Source organism: Gymnoscopelus braueri (genome assembly GCF_963280865.1).
Source record: "Gymnoscopelus braueri genome assembly, contig: SCAFFOLD_204, whole genome shotgun sequence".
Lineage (NCBI taxonomy): Eukaryota > Metazoa > Chordata > Actinopteri > Myctophiformes > Myctophidae > Gymnoscopelus > Gymnoscopelus braueri.
Window position 1 is genome coordinate 3,969 of NW_027660617.1, and position 26,331 is coordinate 30,299.

The following is a 26,331-nucleotide window of genomic DNA, read 5'->3' on the forward strand; positions in this document are numbered from 1 at the left end:
CCACCGTGGCACAAACTAAACCCCAGCGAGGGAGTGTGGTCACTTTCATACAGCAGTGTGGTGTCATCAAGCCCTGAAAATACAAGCGGCCGTGTTACTAAAACGTTTTCAGACTTATCAGGATGAGAAAACAAAGCGACCTAACCTACATTGTATTGAATGAGAGCAGGGTGGAGAGCAACTGTGGTTCAGCAAGACCGACATTTAAAGACGGGGTGCCGTGGTTTCCAGTTATTCCCCCCTCCCAAAACATAATCATCAGGTATTATGGTTATACTAGGAGGAAGATTTTTTTCCAAAAAGTGTACAGAAATGGTTAAAATTATGTTTTTGTGTGGACACGCCTACAGTTCATTAAGTATACCTGGTTCTCACCTTAGCACCTCCTCCACCACCTTAGCACCACCCACCTGTCCTAGTCCCTCCTCCTCCTCATGCCCACACCTGTTGTGTTATGATAATGAGGGGGAGGGTATATTTTTACTATGTCACTGAAGGGCTGTTTTTCTATTGGCACGTTTGACCCTCAAGGTTTAAGCCTCCAGGTAGAAACTCAAAATAGTCAGAGAAGACATAAAACACCATAAAAACACCACCAGGGGGCTTAATGAAGTTATATCAACCTCATAGACACATGAAAAACAGAAAAAGTGCTAAACCATGGCACCACCTCTTTAAATAGGAGAAGGGCAATTTATCCTATGAAAGTAAATAGGCAGGTGCTCGAGCATCGGTTGGCTCCTATGTGTGCACCTGATGGAGGCACTGCATGGTACACAGGTCACAGGTTAAACTGCGTGCTACACAGGTCACAGGTTATACTGCATGCTACACAGGGACTAGGGAGTCACTTGTATAACGTTCCCAAAGAATTTGGGCTGAATTGTCAGATGTCATGAAAGATGTGAAGAAACACTGCTCTATTTCACCATTCTGAGGTTTGATGGATTTCACACGGAACAGTGTTCTCACGCTTGGTGAAGTTTTATGTCTAGTCAGGAGTTTTCACTTCTCCAAAACTGCACAGAGCTGGCTGGGGTTTGGGTGTGGGGTTTGGGGGTACGGGGGGGATGGGGGGATTATGTTGAGGGGGGCCTTGGCCAGTTGGACCGGTTCATGTTTTTGAATAATAAAAAAAACATTACATGAAACTGTTTGTAGCTGTGAATTTATGTTTTTGCTTCTACAGAGTGTTCACAGCCAGTGCTATTTGTCATCATATAATTATGCAATCACTGAATATTGAAGTGCAAAAGCTCCTATCTGCAGAATTATCCAGGAAAAGGAAAATCTGCATTTGCAATATGAGATCAGTGTAGTTAACACATACTATTGTAATATAGTCCAGAAATCCAGAAACTGTATATTATGTGATGGGTATCATAAACAAATAGCATTGTGGAAAATTATACAAAGCTTTTTGGTTTTCTTTTTCAATTTCCCAACAAAGAAACATTTTCAGATGGTTTTGTGTGTTGGCAATCAATATATACTGTAAGGAACGAGGGTTTCACACAGATAATAAAGACAAACTTGGGAAAACTGATAAACATAAATAAATAAGAGTAACGGGTGGCCCACATGAGAGCAGCGGGGGAGGAGCTAGTAGGACCCACTACCACCTATTCCCAACATGGCACAAACTAAACCCTAGCGAGGGAGTGTGGTCACTTTCATATACAGCAAAGCAGCAGTGTGGTGTCATCAAGCCCTGAAAATACAAGCGACCGTGTTACTAAAACGTTTTCAGACTTATCAGGATGAGAAAACAAAGCGACCTAACCTACATTGTATTGAATGAGAGCAGGGTGGAGAGCAAGACCGACATTTAAATAAGAGAAGGGCAATTTCTCCTATGAAAGCAAATAGGCAGGTGCTCGAGCATTGGTTGACTCCTATGTGTGCACCTGATGGAGGCACTGCATGGTACATAGGTCACAGGTTAAACTGCGTGCTACACAGGTCACAGGTTAAACTGCATGCTACACAGGTCACAGGTTAAACTGCATGCTACACAGGTCATAGGTTAAACTGCGTGCTACACAGGTCACAGGTTAAACTGCATACTACACAGGTCACATGTTAAACTGCATGCTACACAGGTCACATGTTAAACTGCATGCTACACAGGTCACATGTTAAACTGCATGCTACACAGGTCACATGTTAAACTGCATGCTACACAGGTCACATGTTAAACTGCATGCTACACAGGTCACATGTTAAACTGCATGCTACACAGGTCACATGTTAAACTGCATGCTACACAGGTCACATGTTAAACTGCATGCTACACAGGTCACAGGTTAAACTGCGTGCCACACAGGTCACAGGTTAAACTGCATGCTACACAGGTCACATGTTAAACTGCACGCTACACAGGTCACAGGTTAAACTGCGTGCTACACAGGTCACAGGTTATACTGCATGCTACACAGGGACTAAGGAGTCACTCGTATAACGTTCCCAAAGAATTTGGGCTGAATTGTCAGATGTCATGAAAGCTGTGAAGAAACACTGCTCTATTTCACCATTCTGAGGTTTGATGGATTTCACACGGAACAGTGTTCTCACGCTTGGTGAGGTTTTGTGTCTAGTCAGGAGTTTTTACTTCTCCAAAACTGCACAGAGCTGGCTGACAATTTCAATGACGATGTCTGGGTTGTGAGCTGAACAGAATTTTGCAAATGCACGCGCCATTCACGTTTCAGTATGACAGAATGGAAAGCATTCTAAAAATAAGAATATACAGTATGGGGTCCTTGGTTCATCTCTTTATCAGCTAAGGGGTCCTTGGCTACAGGCACGCAAACCTATCCATATATCCACCACTTTTTTGAGTTCTTGTTTCAATGGTAATGGCGGCAGCAGAAGAAGAACGAGCTGAGTCTGATCAGCAGCTGAATCAGCCTGACAAACCTCCAAGAACACCCCATGGCCTCTGAAGTCCATATTATGAAAAACGCACACATAAAAACAAACATACATTTTCAAATACTTACTGTGTTTACCGAAGACAAACTATTGACAAAACATTACAGCAATGCATTGACATATGTAATACATTTACTTCTACTGTTACTTACACTTTCACCTAATTATATTTAAAAGCAATTACTTTTGTACTTTTACTCAAGCAACATTTTGACTGAGCTACCTTTACTTGTAGTGGAGTAAATTTGACCATTAGCATCTGTACTGGGGTTGAGTACTTCGTCCACCACAGGCGATTGCTAAAATAGGAAGATGGAGAGACATACCTGCGCTGATGCATAAAGAAATAAGCTGAAGCCCAACGTGCCAGCTTTGTTTGGACACAAGTTCAAATAGGACAGGCACACACAGCGAGACCAAGTGTGGCGACATGCACACACACACAAACACAAACACAAACAATAGGAGACGCATAACGCGGGCAGAAGGTGCGCTGCCTTAATACTGCAGGTAACAATCAGCCCACTGATGAGTGGGAGGAGGATGGGCAGTGGGCAGAGTGGGAAATAACGCACATTCCTCAACCATGTGTAGGTCTATTGGCCAGAGTTATGAATCTATAATGCACGTGAGTGACAGGATGAAAAACATAATGTTTTACTTTTGACGCAAAGTTAAAAATATATCTTAACATGTATGTTGGGTAATCGTATGACAGGAACAGTGGTTTCAGTTTCAGTTTGAATCCATCCAGACATCACCTCCCCTTTGCAGACGTATTAAAAGCTGTAACCCTGCACAGTGTTTCAGTTGAACCTCTCTGTCCAGCACATCATGCATCTGCTCATACTGATCACTGGGCTTATGATGTTCCCCAAAGGTAAGACTTACTTACTTACTTAATTACTTATTTATGCATTTATTAATTAATTCATTTTTATTTATGTATTTATTAATTCATTCATTTTTAGTTTTTTTTAGTTTTTTGTTTATGTATTTATTTATGCATTCATTTAGTGTCCTAATTACATGGTAATCACACAAGACTCAGGAGTACAGAGTCTCCTTTTTTCTTTTCTTTTTTTGCCTACTTTTTCCCCCATAACTTTTTATTAATTATTGTTCTGGGTGTGGATGGCCCCTAAACTTGCAGACTGCGTCAATTGATTAAAGTTTCTAAAAATATGTATAAGCGTGCATTTCATACCTATATTGTATATTAATTGTACCATTCCATTCCATACCTACATTGTATATACAATGAACACATATTTAATTAATGTTAGTTTTCAAATACACACAAATGCTAGTCTGCTGGGTTCATTTCAGTGTGGTCACATATTTAGAAAACCTACACTTTTAACGCCACATAGGCATACAGTACTGTAATCAAAACAGTCAGCTTCTATGCACAAAGCAAAATCGTAGTAGTTTGTGAATCATCAATGTACAGTATGTACTCAACCAGCCAAGTTTATTTTTGTTTTCTATTGTAACCTGTGTGATATTGTCTACCTATTGTTTTAGCATATGGCCTGAAATGTCATCAGTGTGAACTAAGCATGCCAGGAGAACCAGAACGATGCACTCAAACCGTCTGCCCAGCATCCCAGCAATGTGGCGCTATATCGCTTAAGATGCATAATGGTACGTGATACAGGTATAGGCTAATAGCCTGTACCTTTTATTGTCTTTCGGCCTGGCGAGAGAGTATGTTTTGCACCCTGTCCGTCCGTCCGTGTGTCTGTCCGTCCGTGTGTCCTGTCCATCCGTTAGCAGCTAATCTCCGGCACCGTTGGCCCGGTCGCTGCGAAACTGTGCACATAACGCTCCCTCGATGCCAATTCAGAACCCCTGCCCCAAAGTTTTCACATGGGCCTGTTATAGCGCCACCAGGAGGCTGATTTGTGCAAAACCCATTTTTTTTATATTACTCCTACAGATTTGATCCACATGTAATGCAAATCGGTACACAGTATCTCTATAGTCATGTGATCAACCAGGATCTATCAGATTTTCCAGATTCCATCCTCATTGGCTAAAATTGGCTTCCAAAGTTTGCAGGATTGGTCCGTTTTGAACAAAATACCTCAAATAATGAACGCAGCTTGCAATTTCCGTGAAATTTCACACACACATTCCCACTAGGCCGTGGAAGAAATGCCACCCTTTTCACATTGGCCTATTATAGCGCCACCAGGAGGCCACAATAACGTGCCTGACCTGGCGGAGACCTGTGCTCCGAGGAGCACTTTTTCCATTTAAAAAAAAAATTGCCTTGGACTGACCTTATAGTGTGATAAAGACATTATTTGCTAGAATTAAGCTACTACTTTGTTTGTTTTCAGTCATGGGGCCAGCTGTTTATCAAATGAAGACTTGCATGGCAGCTGATCAGTGCGTTAGTGGCTCAGCGAACGCTGCAGTCGGCAGGGTTCTTCTGAGCAGCAAGTGCTGTTCCACTGACCTCTGCAATGTTCAATATCCCACACGTAAGTTCCTATACCATCTGATTACATTGTAAGCATCAGTATGCACTGACTACACTAAAACAGATGTGTCCTTCAGTTATAGGTGTTAAAATGAGGAATTCTCTCCATAATAATTTAAAGGGTTGTACAAATATTTTTCAATAAAAGAAAATATAAAAATAAATTATGATAGTTACACAATATCATTTTGTTTTTCTAACACTTTATTGGAAGTTTGCAGAAAATAACACATGAGCTAATAGGAATAAAAAAAAACAAGAAAGCCATGGGGTCCTTTGTACTCAATTCATGAAGATGTAGTCTAGTGGACAAAATTAGATAATTCCTCTGTATTAGCACATTGTGTTGTATTGTGAGCAAAATGAAATTAAAATGAAACATTTAAATACAATAACTAATGTAGCCTACAGTATTAAATACATTTGCGTGTCATCTATTCGTCATACTTGACAAATACAAGGATGCTTTTTCCGGATTGAATGGGTTACGACATCATTATTAATAAATAACAATTTTAAAATGTGAATCTTACAGCTCCCATTAGCGCTTCTCTCAATGGTAAGAAGTGCTACAGTTGCTCGGATCCAGACTTCTGCTTCAACATTGCCTCATGTTCTGGGGATGAGGATCGCTGCATCTCAGGTAAATCAATCTACAGTATGGCTTCAGGCAAAATGTCAGTGTACCCAAATATCATGTTTAATGTTTCACATTCCTCAGCTCAAAAGAATGTTATTTTTTTTCACAGCGGTGTTCAATAATATGAAGTTAAAGGGCTGTGCCTCTAAGAGCATGTGTGGTTCTGTCCTATCCTTGGTCCCTAAAACACCCGGAAGCAAAGGCCTAGAATCAAGCTGCTGTGAAGGTGATTTGTGCAACGGTGCCACAAGTATTGCTGCTAGCCTCTTGTTGCTGGTAGCACCAGTGATCTCTGTTGTTCTGTTCAACTGAAGGAAGCCTCACTGCTTGAGTTTGGCTGTTATATGATGTATTACTGTCGACACTCATTATCATACAGTCCCCAGATCTGTCTCAGTGTTTTACCAGATGCTATCCTATATTTGCAAAAGTGACTTGTCATGTCTATTCCAAATGCATGTTATGTAATTGACCAAACAAAAAGGAATGTTATTGGCAAACAGGAAAACTGAGTAAATTGTGTGTGTGTGTGTGTGTGTGTGTGTGTGTGTGTGTGTGTGTGTGTGTGTGTGTGTGTGTGTGTGTGTGTGTGTGTGTGTGTGTGTGCGTGCGTGCGTGCGTGCGTGCGTGCGTGCGTGCGTGCATGCATACACACACGTGTGTGTGTGTGTGTGCGCTGCATGCATACACACACGTGTGTGTGTGTGTGTGTGTGTGTGTGTGTGTGTGTGTGTGTGTGTGTGTGTGTGTGTGTGTGTGTGTGTGTGTGTTAAAATGTACCTCTAGGCACAAATACATGTTGAACAGTCATCTCAACGTACTGTAAGATTCAGAGAAAGGGAAATAGAGCACATGGCTATGGCAGAAATGAAAGCTGCTGTGTGGTTTACAGTATGCAGGTTTCCTGTTCAGGTTCTAGCCTAGTTTCACATTCAAGACGATAGCAAGGAATCATTGGTGAACGGTTGTAAATCATGTGGTTTTAACGTCTATCTTCATGTCAAACTGCCTCATGATGTGTTGAACCTCTTTCCCTCTCTCTGCCCTCAACAGTTACAATGGAATAAATATTTACTCTAACAATCATAGAAACAATGTTTGTGTTACAGTTGTACATACAGAGAGATGATCCAAGCTAAATAAGTTAACCGCTTTGGTCTCTTTATAACCTGAAAATTATATCCATGATGTTTTGTCAATTAACAACAGTTTTAGCAGGCTTATCTTAATTGCCATTTATATCCTGAGTACTCCCCCATCTCAATAGTATCCTCATATATCCACAAAGTAGAATAACAGCCTCTAACATTTCTAAACCAACCAATTCTGTGAAACATTCAGGAGCATGTTGTGCTCTAAAAATAAATCAGTTACAATGTTCATCATAAATAGTCTGCTACAGAGGCCCACAGTTTCAATTTCAAATATATAATAGTAAATTAAATGTAGGGTAAGTGATTTACTTTGGTTAAAATAAGTGTTAAATAGCTCTATCTATTCTGATAGTACTCATTGCTATAGAGTGTTTGTTCAGTAAAAGGAGTCTCCATGTGTCTCCAGCTCTTTATTAAACAGAAAATGCGTTTTCAGTACTCTCTCCTGATTGGCTTAAAGTCACCTACCCGAAAATGTACTATATTCTGTTTACTACAGAGCTGGAGAGACCCCTGTGACCGAACAAACACTCTGTAGCAATGATTACTATGAGAATATTGTACTGAACAAAACAATCCAAAAACATTACGGAGAAAGGGGAACACAATGACTTGGATCACCTGGAAGAAAATTACAGTTTTATGCAAAGTCATATTGCACGTGCTATATCATGGATATTAATTAGTTAGCAATTGTATTTGTCAAAATAAATATTGAGCTTTGGTATAAACACTGTATTTACAGTATTGCATCTATAAATACATAGTTTGATAAACTGAATTGCTTCCTCTTCCATTTAAGATAGCAACAGTAATTTGATTTAGGCTATCAGTTAAAAGTGAAGCGAGCTGTGGTTTGTGTCTTGTGTTTTTTCACAGATTCAGAGATTTTTTTTATTTTTATTTCAACTTCTAATGCTTTTTCATATTAGGGCCCTGCTTCATCATACATGAGTGTCACACAAAAGTAGCAAAAATAGCAGATCAAGCAAACAATGCTACACATAAAAAATGAATGTTTGCTCATTGAAACTTCCAACTTCAAAGGAGGCTATACTTCAAGACTCACAAACCTGTCCTGGTGACCTTCATCATAAATAGCAGGGAACACATAAGACTCCGCATCATACTTTCTCCAAAAAGGAGAAGGTAAAATTAAGTAGGTTTGGATAGTTGCTTGCGCAACGGAGTGAGAACAGAAGTCCTCCCGACATGCGGAACCAGCCCTTTATATAGGATGGTCAGAAGTCAACTGGTTGACCCAGGTCATGAAGTTACACAACAGTGATTCAACCTGTTGTGGGAAGTTCCTGTTACATAATAGAAGACACGTGGAAGATGCACGTGAAAGATACAGGTCAATCACCGGTCAAGTGCTTGGCCTTCATATGACCTCAACTAGAGATTCCCCATTTTTAAAAAATAGGCATTTTTTTATACAAAGTCATATTGCACTTATTATATCATGGATATTAATTAGTTAGCAATTGTATTTATCAAATAAAATATAGAGTTTTGGTATAAACACCTATAAATACATAGTTTGAAAAACTGAATTGCTTCCTCTTCCATTTAAGATAGCAACAGTAATTTGATTTAAGCTATCAGTTAAACGTGAGGAGAGCTGTGGTTTGTGTTGTGTGTTTTTTCAAAAAATAGGTTATTAAACAAATATAAAACATTATTATGATAAAGTATTCCAACAGTTAGTCATAGTTAAAAATATCAATGTACAGTAGACAAAGTTGACTTGTATAATGTGCTTCTCTTTTGATATACAGTAGTTACATGCTTGTGTGAGTGTGTGTATGTACAGTACTGTATGTATGTGTATAAGTGTGTAAGCATGGGTGTATGTGCTTAGGTGTGTATGTAAGTGTATGTAAATCTGTGTGTGGAGCCAGGACCTTATTCTGTGACCAATTAGCCACAGAGTATGGTATGGTGAAGCATCGAAGGGGCATCAGTGTGTAGAAATGGACCCATATGTGACTGAGTACAATGGTTTATGCCGCAAGTGAGCATTTTTCATTTTTCTTTTTTTTTTGTTGTTGAAAAAAACAAAAAAACAAAAAATCAGTCAGTCCAGTCCCCCGCGACCACCGCGAGCGCGAGGTGGGGGGACCCAGGCTGGGTATGTCCCCCCACCGCCTTCCTTTTACCTTCCTTATTCCTAAATAAAGTGCTTATTTTTGTTTAAATATGTGTCATGGAAATGGAGTTCTTCTAATTTTCATTAGAGCAACCTTGATTTTCCCTTAAATAGAAAGACAAAATTACCTCTGACATGGAGTACACTTTTTGAACCGAATTAACCGAAATAACCGAATCAACCCCCCAAAAAATGTAGAAACCCGAAAATGTTTGCGCGTGTGCACGGTCCACATGAACGCACGCTTCGCACACATTCATGTGTCCCTGATGTGTTCCCCCAGGTCATATTCCATTCCAGCACCTCTGGTAAAAGCTATGTCTTTTGCTTAGATTTGTCTTAGTTTTGTTAAACCAATGTTTGCTTAGATTTCTTTTTTTTTATTCAATCAATTTTTCTGATGAATTTAGCTTAGTTAAACCAATGTTTGAAAATGTGTTACTACATTTTCTTTTTTTTCTAAACCCAAGTTATTTAAAAAAGGGTAGGCAAAATAAGCCACGGCTTCAGCCTACACCTTTTTGGTGCCACTAGTATTAGTGGACTCAAATGTATGTATGTATTATTTGCTCTTTTAAATGGACCGAAATCAATATTTACAACTATCTAGGCCTACAGTTGATATACAGTGAATAAAGTGAGCACTATACAATCTATTGACAGTTAAGAGAACCACTGATATAGCTTAATGTCTACCGGCAGGAAGGGCTGACTGAGTCTTGTGGGGTTTGTGGTGAGTCTGATGCTATGTTAACCTAGCTCCTCAGAGTGGGTGGGACGGTTTCTTCAGTATGGCTTCCAGCTTTCTCCTAATCCTCCCATCTGACACCACCTCCAGATTTTCCAGTTAACTTCCCACTACAGAGATAGCATTCTTCATCAGCTTGTTAATTCTGCTGGTGTCCCTTGTTTTGATATTGCCCTCCCCCCTCCTTTCATGTGAAGGAACATCCCCTTGTTGTTCTCAGTTCTGCCAGGAGATGGCATCAGACAATCTATTTTCAAAGGGCTGCAAGTGAAAATACATTTGAAGCTCAGAATAACACTGTTGACAGGCAACGCATAATGTACACTATGCACTGTGGTTCTCAATGTCTGGTCCCCCAGGGATCCTTGAGGGGGGTTCCAGGGGGTCCCTTGTTAAATGATTGATAGTCATCATTATTGCATGTACAAGTAAATAAAAGTAGAGAATGTACAAGAATGTCTATTTTGATCTTGAGTTTCACTGTTATCTCTATACCTTCAGTACATACTGTACACTAAAGGAGGTCTGACAGCCCATATCATATAAACATGTTCATAGATTGGGGTCATAAAGATTCATGGATGACAGCCACAGCACCCCCTACTCGAAACATTTCCCTGCGGCTGTGTTTCAAAGGTGGTGTTTTAGTGTCACCTGAACCGGGCATCTAAACTGGAAGAGGCCTCACCTCATTGATGGACTGGAAAAGATGAAAATGTTTGTGTAAATTCCCACCCTTATTTTTCTTCTGTGCTGACCCATACGCTGTCCATGGTTCTGAATGCTGCATATCAGAGACAAGGCCAAATATTTACATGTGCAATCTATAGAGCTTAACATAAGTTGTCTCAAGACATTCATGCACACTTCTAGTGTTTTTTAAAGTTAAACATAAACGATCTAATAATATAGTCGACAGATATTGTGCCATCTTTGAATATGCATTAGTGAGGAACAATCTGAAGATGAGGTTGAAAATGTATGAAGTAATCATATAACTCTAATTTAAAAATACATATATGCATTTCCGGTGCCTTTGTCATTTTAGCATGAGTGTCGGGAGTTGAATCAAAATAGTGCTTATAGAAGTTGTTAAAAACAAATGTATGTGCAAGGGTTATTGAGAAAAAAAAATATTTTTTAACTCTCTCATATGGTGAGATAACAGTGACTGTGTAACATGCATTTATGCCTGGAGGTAAAGATTAATACACAAACTCACACAAACACAACATTTGCATCAATCATTTAATTTACTTTATTTGTGTCAACGACATTCCTTTGTGTGTAGTCATTAAAACTAGTTTTATGTTTTAAACATAATAAGCATTTGAATAGACATAACACGTCTGAAAAACATATTACAATTACAAGCGCTGGGTAAATCACTGAGGAGGAATGCATTGCAGTCAATGAGAGCCAGATGGACCAGCTTATGAAAAAACACTATTTCTGAACAATTGCAAAAAACATCCATATTTTCAAATCGCTAACAAGACAGCCAGCTACACAAACCTTCCACACGTCACCAAATACACCAATACATGTCTTACTTGTTTGATTCTACGGCAGTTTGTGACAGTTAAATGTTATCGTTAAAACCTTTAAGTTTTAGTTATGTTTATGTTGGCTTTACTGTTGTATGTTTTTATGACTCAGGTCAGATGGGAAGGGGTTTGCACCCTCAGGTATCTTTGTTGCAGTACATTTAGTTTTGCACATTTGGCCCGTGTTCGGGGGAGGGAAGCCGTGTGGGGAGGGTGATATTTGTCACTCCACATACTCCTACGGGCTGGGGCCGGGCGGCACCTATCAGCAAGGAGTGTTGGGCGGGAGGAGTGGGACAAAGGCTCTACGTCCTCCCGGTGGGGGCTCCTCACTGGCAGGTTAGTCAGGATACAACAGCAGTGACAACACATACATGTTTGTGGGGAGCAATCATAGTCATTCCATTCAGGATGGAATATGAAAACTCTGAATGATACATGTTTTTCACATGCCTCCAGAGATAATTTGTAGTGATTTCTGTGAGTTTTGGACGAAATTTTCAAGGTTAAAGTGATCTGGCATAGCGCCACCATGAGGCTTATTCTGGGAAAAAAATAACATTTTGGTGGAGTGTCTTCCTTGGCCTATACTTTGTGCACAATAACGCTGAAGCTGATCAGTCCAGTGGTTTTATGGCTGCAGACAGACGGACGGACGGACGGACGGACGGACGCACGCACGCACGCACGCACACGCACCCTGCCAGTAAGAACACTGTGAAGATACAGAGAAAAACCACGTGTGAAAACATACCAAAAGTACACATATACCAACCAGGACCCTGCCACAGGCTGCCAGTAAGAACACTGTGAAGCTACAGAGAAAAACATGCCAAAAGTACACATATACCAACCATGCATTCACATAGGACACTTCTCATCTCAAGAACTAAACTGCATCTTTCTCACTGTGCAGTGACGCGCGCACGCACGCACGCACGCACGCACGCACGCACGCACGCACGCACGCACACACACACACACACACACACACACACACACACACACACACACACACACACACACACACACACACACACACACACACACACACACACACACACACACACACACACACACACACACACACACACATTTTGCTATTGCTGGGGGCAGTGGTTCTTAAAAGTTGAGGGGGTTCCAGGGGGTCCATAGCTAAATGATTGATAGTTAGGAACCAACTGGACCCTAACAAGCTTGTAACCTTCCAGGTGTGTAACTCTGGGTGTACACATGGAACCAAATGGACCCTTTTGGTTCCATGTGCACACACTGTCAGAGTTATGGACGGTCCATGGCCTAATGCACAACAAACTGGGGGTCCTTGAAATAAAAAGAGAAGTTTTAGAACCACTGAGTTGGGGGATGAATACAGGTTTTATATGTCCTTATGCGATGCAAAGCGATGTGATGAGAGTGCGGTCTAGCCAACACCAACTCAGGACTCCTGAATCGCTGCCCTCCACACTCTCCTATCTAACACCAGGGTCTTGAGCTAAGATGTCGCGCCGCAGTGCATCTACGTAGGTGGTGCTTCTTGCCTTTTCTGGCTTTGCCCTGGGTTGGCTCCCATAGTGTCAGTTTGCTTGCCACTAGTTCCGGGTGCCTGACGCAGTGCCCTGCTAGCCTAATCCTTCTCTCTCTGACCTTTTGTCTGTGACCCGTGGTAGGTCCCCGTAGAGGACCACGTTTCTGATGTGGTCTGTCCATGTGACAAATCAGGGCACAAAAGGGACACAGACAAAAGGTCACAACGGGTACTCTGATAACGGGTATAACGGGTATGGCATAACGGGGTAGGGCATGCATTCCCAAGTAGTTCCCAAGTAGGCCGGTACCCAACGGTCTAGTCTGAAACAGTGTCTGGTGGAATCACATGCATTGTCAGGTTAAGTGGTTCTCAAATGTTTTTATGTCAAAGACCAAATGTATTAGTATTTAGCCGCTGACCCCCATCTGAAAATAATTGTTCCATGGACCCCATACAAAAAATGAAAGTTTTTCAAATCTTTTTCTTTTTCTTTTTACAAGCTCTCAAAGATTTAAAGCTCGTAGCTCAGCGATTTTCCAATAGCTTAGGTATATAGGGTTAAAAGGGTTGATGCTATATTAACTCATTTAGCTGCATATGGGGACCACTAGTCTAGAGCCACGTCACAGCTACCACCCTGACAGACTCCAGACATGTGACCACAAAGAAGAAAAAACCCTGTTGTACGGGTGCATAGCTGAGATGCAGGCAATGTGTGGGCGCAATAATCTTATGTCCTGTAGCATTTGATGTGCAATTGTTTTAAAATGTTGTAGTGTGTGCATTAAGATTATCCTTACAGTATGTGTGTGATGCAACCTGATTTGAAAATATGTTGTTTTTTATTACAGTATCTTAAAATGACTGGGTTCTGTAGAACCCAATTGTTTTAATATTTTAATATTTTCTAGAGTCTATCACTGATTACATGTTTGGAGGAGTTAAATTCACTGCATTTATTGTTTTGTTTCATCATAGTCTAATGTAACATCACTGACTTCTTCAGGTTATATAGAAATGCAGCTGCAACAATGTTTCCTGCTCCTCTCTCTTGTGGTCAGATATTCAGAGCATTGAGCCTCTTGTTTTTCTCACACCTTGCTCCTTCCTGCCAGTAAAAACACTGTCAAGATACAGAAAAACCACGTGTGAAAACATGCTAAAAGTACAGATATACCAACCATGCGTTCACCGAGGACACTTCTCATCTCAAGTCAAGAACTAAACTGCATCTTTCTGGCTCTGCAGTGATAAAGGCTTTACATAGTATATATAGACTTTATTAAGTGACCAGTGTGATCTCGGGCCAATTACATTTTTGGGGCGTTCTTTTTAGGTCGACAGTTCTCCTCCTTTTTAATTAAGTTTTCACCTACTGGAAAACCGTGTCTGCATCTGCAACAATATTGTCTGTCGAAATTTTGCACCGGGTCTTCCAAATTTTAAAAACACATATACACAACCAGAATAAATCATGATATTCTTTTGCGCAATTAAAATTGGCATACAAAATAATTCTGTGGCATCGCACCTTGACCCCCATGTCATACATTTTACTCCATATTTGTTTAGACCTGTTGCAGTCTATTCATAAATGTCCTATTGTCTCTATATGTGTACAGTCTGGCATAGGGCATTCCGTGGTTCTCACGAAGCAACTCCATTTAACTACTCCTCTCACAGGGAGTCTCCATGTACCGTTAAATCTAGTTCAAATGTGCGACGAGCAAACATCTCTGGCTTATTATTTAGGCTTGCTTCTTTGTAGATAGATAGATAGATAGATAGAGAGATAGAGAGATAGAGAGATAGAGAGAGAGAGAGAGATAGAGTCTATCTATCTATCCTGTCTGTCTGTCTGTCTGTCTGTCTGTCTGTCTGTCTGTCTGTCTGTCTGTCTGTCTGTCTGTCTGTCTGTCTGTCTGTCTGTCTGTCTGTCTGTCTGTCTGTCTGTCTGTCTGTCTATGGTTATGCCATGTAGTGTCCAACGGTTCTCCATTTTCTACTTGTGCATTTTGTCAAGATCAAGATGGACCTTATCGTGTCACGCGTGACTAAAGCGGTCAAGAATCAAGATCAAGACATTTTACTGTACTTGACGATTCATTGTCATCCAAATAATTGTGATTAACGATTTAATTCTCTTTTCCATTGAACATTGGAACAAAACAATTACTTTTCTGTTTGGCTTTTAGGCTTTGTAACTACAGTAGGATCCCTGGCAAATAAGCCTTGTATGCCTTAATACATTATAATTGCCCTCTATAACTGAAAATACCTTAAATATTCTCTTTATTTTAGAAATAGCTTTTACTTTTACTCAAGGGGGACAAAACCTGTCGCAAGTTGATGATGTAATTCGTCCATGTGCGGTCCAGTCCTGTGGAATGTATGGAATGCATGCGCTAATAAAAACGTATTTAAAATATTGTTTTGATGCTCTATTAAGTTTTTTTTTTTATTAGCTCATGCATTCCATACATTCCATGGGCTGGACCCCACATGGACATAAGACATCATCAACTTGCGACGGGCGTACGTTGTCCCCCTTAAGATCCTTTAAACACAAATTGCACCGGGCAGATACAGTACGTCAAATAACTCAAATATCCAAAGAAAAATTACTGACAATGACCGATACCAATAATCAAAATAAATACTAATAGCCTACCATAGATGTACTATGGCAAAAATAGGCCATATTTGAAAATGTTATTCTCAGTGGAAATAGACGATCTACAAGCTCACAACACAACCCATCATGACACGGGCAGAAACCGGTGACAAAAAGATAAATAAGATAAAAATCTGTACTTGGCTTACCAATAACAAACTGTCACTACACCTTGGTAAAACAGAATTAACTAGAAAAAGCACAGGTCTCTGCCAGGTCAGGTACGTTATTGTGGCCTCCTGGTGGCGCTAATGTGCGTGTGACATTTCACGGAATCGCAAGCTGCGTTCATGATTTGAGGTATTTTGTTCAAAACGGACCAATCCTTCAAACTTTAGAAGCCAATCTTAGCCAATGAGGATGGAATATGGAAAATCGGACAGATCCGGGTTGATCACATGACTATAGAGATACTGTGTACCGATTTGCATGACGTTTGGATAAAATCTGTTGGAGTAATATCAAACTAGAAAAAGTGCTCCTCGGAGCACAGGTCTCCGCCAGGTCAGGTACGTTATTGTGGCCTCCTGGTGGCACTATAATAGGGCAATGTGAAAAGGGTGCCATTTGTTCAAGGGCTTTTCACTGCAATCGGACACTGCATTCATGATTTGAGGCATTTTGTTCCAAAAATGTGTTCTGCAAAATTAGACCTGCTGGTGGCCCTATAACAGGCGCCAATGTGAAAAGGGTGGCATTTCTTCCTCAGCCTAATAGAAATGTGCGTGTGAAATTTCACGGAAATCGCAAGCTGCGTTCATGATTGACGGACACATGGACGGACGGACACATGGACGGACGGACAGGGGGTAAAACATACTCTCTCGCCATGCCTTTCGGCCAGGCGGAGACAATTATTTTGGGGATCAAACATTCCCTCAGTCAGATAATTGTAAATGATTTCAAGGTCAAAGATGACACAGTAATCTCTAGCTGTCACGGTGCGAGAAAGAGAGGTGTAGGACCCAAGCGCAGACAGTGAAACGTAGGCAGGATTGTACAGATGCAAGGGGTTTTATTAACAACGAAGAAAACTAACATTGGGAATAACTATAACTAGGAAACACAACAAAACACTATGACTACAACGTCAATACAACAAACCAACAGAGAACTGAAAACACAAGGGCATAAAAATAGACAAGGACTAACTAGACACAGGTGAACTCAACAGACAACTAGAAAAAGTGCTCCTCGGAGCACAGGTCTCCGCCAGGTCAGGTAGGTTATTGTAGGCCAGCAATGTTCAGAATTTGCCAATCAGGATGGAATATAAAAAATCGGACGGAACCATCTTGATCACTTGACTATAGAGATAATGTGTACTGATGTGCATGATGTTTGGACAAAATGTGTAGGAGTAATATAAAAAAGAAAAATCGGCCTCCTGGTGGCGCTATAATAGGGCAATGTTAAAAGGGTGGCGTTTGTTCTTCAACGTAGTGCGAATGTGCGTGCAAAGTTCCGCCGCAATCGGACGCTGCGTTCATGATTTGCAGCATTTTGTTCAAAACGGGCCACTCCTGCAAACTTTAGATGTCAATGTTAGCCAATCAGGATGGAATATGAAAAATCAAAAAGATCCATCTTGATCAAGTGACTAAAGAGATCATGTATACCGATTTGTGTGAAATTTGGATAAAATATGAAAGCTTAATCTCAAAATATGTGTTTTACATCAGTCAGCCTCCTGGTGGCGCTATAAAAGGCTAATGTGAAAAATGCAGGGCAGATGTTTTTCCTTGGCCTCTAGGGAGTATGCGTGCAAAGTTTCACGCAGATCGGTGCAGTTACAGTTAAAAACGCAAATTGGCCTTTTATAGCGCCACCATGAGGCTGATTTGAAAATGTTCAAGTGGCATTTCTTCCTCAGCCTAGTGGGAATGTGCGTGTGAAATTTCACGGAAATCGTATGCTGCGTTCATGATTTGAGGCATTTAGTTCAAAATGGACCAATCCTGCAAACTTTGGAAGCCAACCTTAGCCAATCAGGATGGAATATGGAAAATCAGACAGATACGTGTTGATCAAATGAATATAGAGATACTGTGTACTGATTTGCGTGATGTTTGGATGAAATCTGTAAGTGTAATATTAAAAAAAGGGTTTTGCACAAATCGGCCTCCTGGTGGCGCTATAACAGGGCTATGTAACAGGTTCTGAATTGGCATCCAGGGAGTGTGTGTGCACAGTTTCGCAGTGACCGGGCCAACGGTGCCGGAGATTAGCTGTTCACAGACAGATGGACACACGGACACACACACACACGGACGGACGGACAAGGGGTAAAACATACTCTCCCGCCATGCCTTTCGGCCTGGCGGAGACAATCAACACTGGGATAGGCTGGGGACCAACAGGATACAGGTGGAGAAAACTAGTAATCACAGGGAGGTGAGACAAGACAGGTAACAGTAACTAGGACACTATGACATCACTACATAATAAAAGTACAAAAGGTAAAGTAAAAACCATACTAAGAAACAAGGACCATATGAAAACACAGCAGGGAGACAGAACATGTTAAAACACTAGCAAAAAAGAGATTAGAGAAGAAAGGTGATCAAAAAAGTAGATACAAAATCAAGATTTTGGGGCAGAATTTCCTCTTTTGTCAACAAAAGTGCTCTCAGCACTCTTTCCGGGGCCCTCATTCAGCCCCTCTTTGACTATGCTTGCACCAGAGCCTTGTATGTTTAAGGCTTTGTCACTATTTGTCAATAGAAGGCTATGTCGAAGACCTGGCCCAATGAAGTGAGCGGAGGTGACGCAACTCTCCTTGAATGGCTCTGGCTTGCACCTCCTAGTATTCCAACATCTCAATGTCACTAAAGACTAAGCTTAAACAATAAAACATGGGATTGGCTTTCAAAATAGTCAATGTGTCTTTGCCCTCAATACCCCTCAATGCATATCTGAAAATAAATACCTAAAAAAATTAGCGACACCCACAGCCACAACACACAATCGTAAACAACAATCTGGTAACACCCACCTACAGTATAGAACAAACATGGGTAAATTCTCCTTCTACAGCACTGCCACTCAAGTGTGGAATGCCCTGACCCCGTCCCTCAAAAAAATTGGTTCACTGCCTTCCTTTAACACATTCCATGCCAGAGTTTAATCTCATAATGTACTCACCAGTGCCAGCGTTTTATTGTTGTTTTTTTGTTTTTATCATGTCGCCACAGACCTCGCTAAATAAGTTAAAAGTGCGCGTTCATTTGGTTCTAAACACACAGCGGATCCGTGAGAAACGTCCAGCGAAAACAGTTTCCAAATGCGAGCCGCCATCTTGAAGCTACAGCCGATACACGCTAAACAGTGATCAGCGAGGAGAAAAACAACAAACCGAGAAAATCGAGTTTTAAACAGGATCCCAGACAGGAAGCGGATACGATCGAAAAAACCGGAACCCGAATAATTCCGTTTCCGACCGGAAACCAGAAACCGGAAATGGATCAAAAAAATTCGGAAAGTGCACCTTGGGCGATTAACATGGGAATCGGCGGTTCGCGTAGATCTACGCGACTGGCACGCTGCGGCTTTAAATAGGTTCGCGTAGATCTACGCGATTGGCATTCAATGTGTTAAAACAGCCCTGAAAATTCATCTTTCAGGAGGTCAAAGGGGGAGGTAGTTATCACTTTTCCCATACGCAGGTGCCAACCTCCCCTCCCCCCCCCTTTTTTTTCCCCCACCCCTTTTTTTCCCTCCTACTCTGTACATAGTGTTTTATATTTGTAATGATATTGGATGTTTGGTGCTATTTTTTACATATTGATGAATTGAATACATAGGACCCCAATGGAAACAAGACGGCAAGGATTTTTTTTGGTGTTATCCTTAATTTAGACGACAAAGTGTTTGACTGTACTTTATGTTCTACTAGTCTAATAGAATATTCAATCAATCAATCAAACCGTTTTGCTTAGACAACAGGTAAAGGATATCATATTATAAATAACATTTATAAAATCTTGCATACACATTCCTCAACCATGTGTAGGCTTATCGGGAGTTAGATTTTCAAACAAACTATGAATCTATAATTCAGTGACAGCATTAAAAAAAAAGAGGTGGTGCCATGTTTTTGCACTTTTTCTGTTTTTCATGTGTCTATGAGGTTGATAGAACTTCATTAAGCCCCCCGGTGGTGTTTTTATGGTGTTTTATGTCTTCTCTGACTATTTGGAGTTTTTTCCTGGAGGCTGAAACCTTGAGGGTCAAATGTGCCAATAGAGAAACAGCGCTTTAGTGACATCACAAAGCCCACACCCTCCCCCTCATTATCATAACACAACAGGTGTGGGCATGAGGAGGAGGAGGGACTAGGACAGGTGGGTGGTGCTAAGGTGGTGGAGGAGGTGCTAAGGTGAGAACCAGGTATACTTAATGCACTGGTGGGTGTGTCTACATAAAAACAACATTTTAACACTTACTGTACACTTTTTTTTGTTGAAAAAAATCCTTACATAATAATAATAACTTATGATCAGGTTTTAGGGTTGAAAAATATCATGGCACTCCATCTTTAAAAACTATGTTGTAACAGGTTAATCGTATTACAGGAACAGTGGTTTCAGCTTCAGTTTGAAACCATCCAGACATCACTTCCCCTTTGCAGACGTATTAAAAGCTGTAACCCTAGTGCACAGCGTTTCAGTTGAACCTCTCTGTCCAGCACATCATGCATCTGCTCATACTGATCACTGGGCTTCTGATGTTCCCCAAAGGTAAGTCTTTTTTATGTATTCATTTATTTATTTGTTTGTTTGTGTGTTTGTGTGTTTGTGTGTTTGTTTGTTTGTTTGTTTGTTTGTTTGTTTGTTTGTTTGTTTGTTCTGTTTATGCATTTATTTATGCATTTATTTAGTGTCATAATTACATGGTAATCACACAATTGTTATCGTTTGGTTTTAGCAAAAGATAACATGCAGAGAAAAAAAAGTTAGTTGGGTTTTGTTATTCTATTGTTTTTCTGTAGGTGTGTATTTTAGATACTTTTCATCGTTCAAAAATCTCCACTAATACTAGAGGAGTTGTGGCACAGTGTGCTCCGGGTGTCCATAAAAGTTTCAAATGTAAAGTGCTTACCCCATGGTCACGGATGTTACAATTATGTACTGCCGCTCAGAAGTATTATTATTATTATTATTATTATTATTATTATTATTATTATTATTATTATTATTATTATTATTATTATTGTTATTATTATTATCTGATTGTTGTCGTTAGGGGCAAACAAGCCCTAAGAGAATGCATTGAATTATATGAAAGCCAGCAGATGATTGCAAGCTTTGTCAAATAATGAGTTCAGGGAAATATAAGAAGACATAATACACATTGTTTTTCGATGTGCTCACTGCTCATTGTATAATTTTCTTGAGGCATCTAAAGAGCACAGATCGGGCAATATATGTACGAGAGCACGAGAGTTTTGCAGTTGTTGTTGTTTTTTTATGTGCTAGTGTGGATGCGGATATAACTAAAGGAGAAAACTTTTAGTTTGTCTTAAAATACCTGTATGCGTGTGGACATCCTCCAGCAGGGCCCTAATAATGGTTCCAAAGTCTCGACTTGTCACTAAAAAATATTTCCACACGTACACTGGTATTTGTAAAAATTGATAGGCCAAAAAAAACGTCTCCAAGAGCAGGTTAAAAAAAAAAGACCAACAATTGCAGTCTCGTGCTGAAAGGTATAGCGAACACATCGAAAAACAAGGGAACAGAGAACTATGTGTATTATGTCTACTTTTATTTCCCTGAACCGATTATTAACAAAGTTTGTAATCATTCTAACTGTTAATTCACACATTTTGCAAAAGCATGTGTTCATTCATTCAGAACATTCTAGGCAAGCGTAGCCTGGCTAGGAGTCAACATGCGATGACAGCGGGGAATATTCAAATAAATGATATACTCTCACATGATAATGTGAGAAACCTCCGTTTATCTCCGTCCACACGGCAACGCAATTGCAGTGTTTTTTTTAAATCTTCATTGTGGCCGGAGTTTTAAAAAAATATTGTTTTCAAAGGACAAAAATGCACTTGCGTCTAGACAAACCCCCTCAAACTCATAAAAAAAAACTGTGTTTAAAAAAATATGTGTGGACAGGGCCTAAGAGTGATTGGGCCTTCCGCTCGGCTATGGAACTCCATGCCTGGGCATTTCAGGCAGGCAAACTCAAGTGTCTTCTTGTAAAACTAATTTCAAAGCCTTTTCTTAATTGATGACTTGTAACCTTTATGCCATTTTATCTTGACCTTGGATTTATATGTTGTTACTGTAGACACTTTGTAGCTTGTTTTTTGAAAGGTGATATACAAATAAAGTCATTATTATTATTATTATTATTATTATTATTATTATTATTATTATTATTATTATTATTATTATTACCCTTATTGTTATTATTGTCTGTCAGAGTTTGTATCGTTCATCAAATCGTTCTGAAAGTGAAAATATTGTTTGCCACTGTCTTCTCTTTGATGTGATGTGGCCATCCACTTCAGTTATTATTATTATTATTATTAATTTTTTACAATATATTTATCGTTCTTGTTGTGGACAGCACTTAAACCAGCTGAATCTATCTGTTGATTTAAGTCTATTAAAATATTTATCAGTGTGCATTTACATTTCAAGTACACATGGATGGTGCATTGAAAATCCCCACATATTTTGTAAACCTGTAGTTTTAACTCCACATGCTGTAGACACAATCTAAATCATGACATTAGTTTTCGAATCATGACTGCACGCATGAAAATCATGCTCCCAATTACAATGATGGAACATGTGTCAAGTTTATTTTATTTTTTTACTTGTAAATTGTGTAATCTGTGTGATCTTGTCTATTTTTCAGCCTATGCCGTTACATGTCACGTATGTGAGCCAAGACCTCCAGGAGTTCCAGGTCCAGAACCATGTGCTGACAAAGTCTGCAAAGCATCCCAGATATGTGGTGCAATGACGCTTAAGGCACATACAGGTATGTGATAGAGGTATAGGCTGATAGCCTGCACCTTTTATCGTGCACATAAATCTCTGTCATAGATAACAAAGTAATGTTTAAATTGCTGAAGATTCTTCTCTGATTAAGACATTATTTGGTAGAAGCTAATGTTTTGTTTGTTTTCAGTCGTGCAGATATTTGATTTTCAAATGAAGACTTGCGTGGCAGCTGATCAGTGTGTTACTGGCTCAGTGAACATTGGACTCGGCAGAGCTCTTATGATCAGCAAGTGCTGTACCATTGACCTCTGCAATGATCAATATCCCACACTTACCTGTAAGTACCTATACCGTCTGTGTTGTCTTCTACTCCAGTGGTTCACAAACCAAATATCGTCACCTTGCTAAACTAATGGCCTATGTCAAGTTTTTCTGGAAAAATTAAAAACTGATCCAAAACAAAAGCGCGGCACTCGTTTTTTTTTTTATCGTAACATTTTGTGCAAATCATATACTGTATATATATATATTTTTTTTTAAGCGAACATTTTTAACTAAAATCTTTGCTTCTGGGGGGTCCCTGGAACAACATATTTTGAGATGGGGGTCCACAGCCAAATACATATCCTTTTGGGGGCCCTTGACATGAAAAAGTTTGAGAACCACTGATTATAGCAACATAAGTTTTTTCAAAAAACTGTTAGGATTTAGAAGACATTTAGAATCCCCAGAAGCAAAGATCTGAGTTACAAATGTTCGCTTTAAAAATATATAAAGATTTGCAAACATTTTCATGATCTTTATTTATTTTTTGCCAAAGTAGGCCTATAAGATAATGGTTAAAGTGGTTAAAATCTAAAATGACTGATGCTTTCCCGGTCCTAATGGGTTAGAGAGTTTAAGACATCATATGAATATAAGTAACATTTTCAAAATATGAATCTTACAGCTCCGGACAGCCCTCCTCCCAATGGTAAGAAGTGCTACAGTTGCTCAGATCCAAACTTCTGCTCCAACGTTCTTTCATGTTCTGGGGATGAGGACCGCTGCATTACAGGTGAATCAGCCAATGGTTTCAAATGACTGCCTCTAGTTTAGCCAATTATATTTAGTGGGCTCACTGCAGTGGGCACACTGTTTTGTGTTTTTCTCACTCTTATTTAGTGGGTTCGCAGCAGTGAAGCATGCATGTTCTCCTCACTATTTATTTAAAACTTCTCCTCAAAACTTTGGCAACTATCTTCTCCTTCATACTTTGACCAGGAAACTAAAAATGTAAAATGGTTGGCTTACTGTGGACTAACCCCACAAACACACCCTCTCATGTGCTTTTGTGTTCACAGGAAAGTACAACGATACTGAAAGATCAACGGTGGTGAAGGGCTGCGCCTCAAAGAGCATCTGTGATTCCTCTCTCCTCTCCTTGATACCAAACCCCGTAAGGCAAGGCATAGAAATAAGCATGAGCTGCTGTGAAGGTGATTTGTGCAACGGTGCCACAAGTACTAGTGTTAGCCTCTTCTTCCTGGTAGGAACAGTGCTCTCTGTTGCTCTGTTCAACTGAAGGAAGCCTCGCTACTTTAGTTTGGCTGTTATATGATGTCTTACTGTAGTCCCCAGATCTGTCTCCTTGTTTTACCAGTGATTATCCTATAGTTGCACAAGACTTGTCATGTCTATTCCAAATTGTACACATTTAATTGACCAAACAAATAGTAATTTTATTGACAAAGAGGAAAACTGAGTAAATTCATTGAATCTTGTGTGAATTCATAAATCTTGTGAATCTTGTGAATCTTGTGTGTGTGCGTGCGTGCGTATGTGCGCGTGCGTGCGTGTTAAAATGTACCTCTAGGCATAAATGCATGTTGAACTCAAAGTACTGTAAGATTCAGAGAAAATTAAATAGAGCACATGCGGCTATGGCAGAAATGAAAGCTGCTGTGTGGTTTACGTAGGTTTCCTGTTTGCCTTAGCCTATTTCACATTCAAGACAATAGGGAGGAACCATTGCCATGGTTTGTAAATCATGTGGTTTTAACGTCTGGTTTCATGTCAAAGGGTCTCATGGTGCACACACGCACGCACGCACGCACGCACGCACGTACGCACGCACACACACTACAAAACAATACAGAAACATTGCAAAGAAAAGGGAACACAATGACTTTGATCACCTGGAAGAAAGTTACAGTTTGTATACATGCAAAGTCAGATTGCAGTTGATATTAATTAGTTAGCAATTGTATTCATCAAATGAAATATTGAGTTTTGGTATAAAACACCATATTTACGGTACTTATAAATACATAGTTTGATTAACTGAATTGCTATCTTCCATTTAAGATAGCAACAGTAATTTGATTTAGGCTATCAGTTTAACCGCCCTCTCAGGTCTTGTGCTGACCTGCTCGAAGTGCCTACAATGACATATAAAAAACACGGTGAAGTAGCATTCTGCTTCTATACGGACCAACGGCGGGGAATAAACTCCCATTACACCTAAGACAAGCAGCCTCTGTGGATAGCTTTAAAGCACAGCTCAAGACCTATTTCTTCACTCTTGCTTTTAGTTGATATTGAAATCTCATAAAGTGTTGTTATTCATGTCCTCACTGTTTTTGCCTGATTCACTGCCTTTTCTGCTATTATTTTAATGTTGTTTTAGGCTTTTGCTTTTCTTTTTTTGCTTTATTGTAAAACTATTTGTACTTTTTCTGTAATTGTATTCTTGCTCTGTAAAGCACTTTGAGCTGCATTTCATGTCATGAAAGGTGCTATACAAATACAGTTTATTATTATCATTATTATTATTAAAAGTGAAGAGCTGTGGTTTGTGTCTTGTGTTTTTTTCAAAGAAACCTTGTATCTACATATTTCAACTTGTTATGTTTTTTCCTACGTTAGTACCCTGCTTCATAATATAAGAGTGTCGCACAAAAGTAGTGATAATAGCAGATCAAGCTCATAATGCTACGCTTTGTGAGCTTGTAGATCGGCTATTTTCACTATTTTCAAATGTTTAATAAAAAATGAACCTTTTGGCCATACAAGGTAACAGTATTTTGGGTTGTTGAATTTTGGATTATTGTATATCTGTGTTTTTACATTTGCTTTTTGATTATATATCTCATAATATCCCACACTTACCTGTAAGTACCTATACCGTCTGTGTTGTCTTCTACTCCAGTGGTTCACAAACCAAATATCGTCACCTTGCTAAACTAATGGCCTATGTCAAGTTTTTCTGGAAAAATAAAAAACTGATCCAAAACAAAACTATATTTCTTAATCATTTCACCCAAAATGTTGACTATTAAAATAAAAATAACACTGTCAGTTATGTACCATAAGAGATTTAAATAGGTTTAAATAGGATTAAATCTGACTTAGGCCAAAACAAATGTTTTAAAAAATGGCCTAAATCAGTAAATAATCACAAAACCATGTGACTTAGGCCAAAACAATGGCCTATTTTGGCCTAAGTCACAC

The 26,331-nt window shown here is 39.7% G+C and overlaps 2 protein-coding genes across 2 annotated transcripts; both read left to right on the forward strand.

Moving 5' to 3' along the window:
• The first annotated feature begins 3,769 nt into the window (after positions 1-3,769).
• LOC308081363 (uncharacterized protein) lies at positions 3,770-6,623 on the forward strand. The gene is made up of 5 exons (XM_080457740.1): positions 3,770-3,814; positions 4,462-4,581; positions 5,283-5,426; positions 5,961-6,068; positions 6,175-6,623. The coding sequence occupies exons 1-5, from the start codon at positions 3,799-3,801 to the stop codon at positions 6,375-6,377; spliced, it is 591 nt and encodes a 196-aa protein (XP_080313866.1). The 5' UTR covers positions 3,770-3,798; the 3' UTR covers positions 6,378-6,623.
• A 13,925-nt stretch (positions 6,624-20,548) lies between these two features.
• Positions 20,549-25,671, forward strand: LOC308081364 (uncharacterized protein). Its single transcript, XM_080457741.1, has 5 exons — positions 20,549-20,610; positions 22,751-22,876; positions 23,027-23,176; positions 23,789-23,896; positions 24,183-25,671. Exons 1-5 carry the CDS (start codon positions 20,565-20,567, stop codon positions 24,401-24,403), a joined length of 651 nt encoding a protein of 216 aa, XP_080313867.1. The 5' UTR covers positions 20,549-20,564; the 3' UTR covers positions 24,404-25,671.
• The last annotated feature ends 660 nt before the right edge of the window (positions 25,672-26,331 follow it).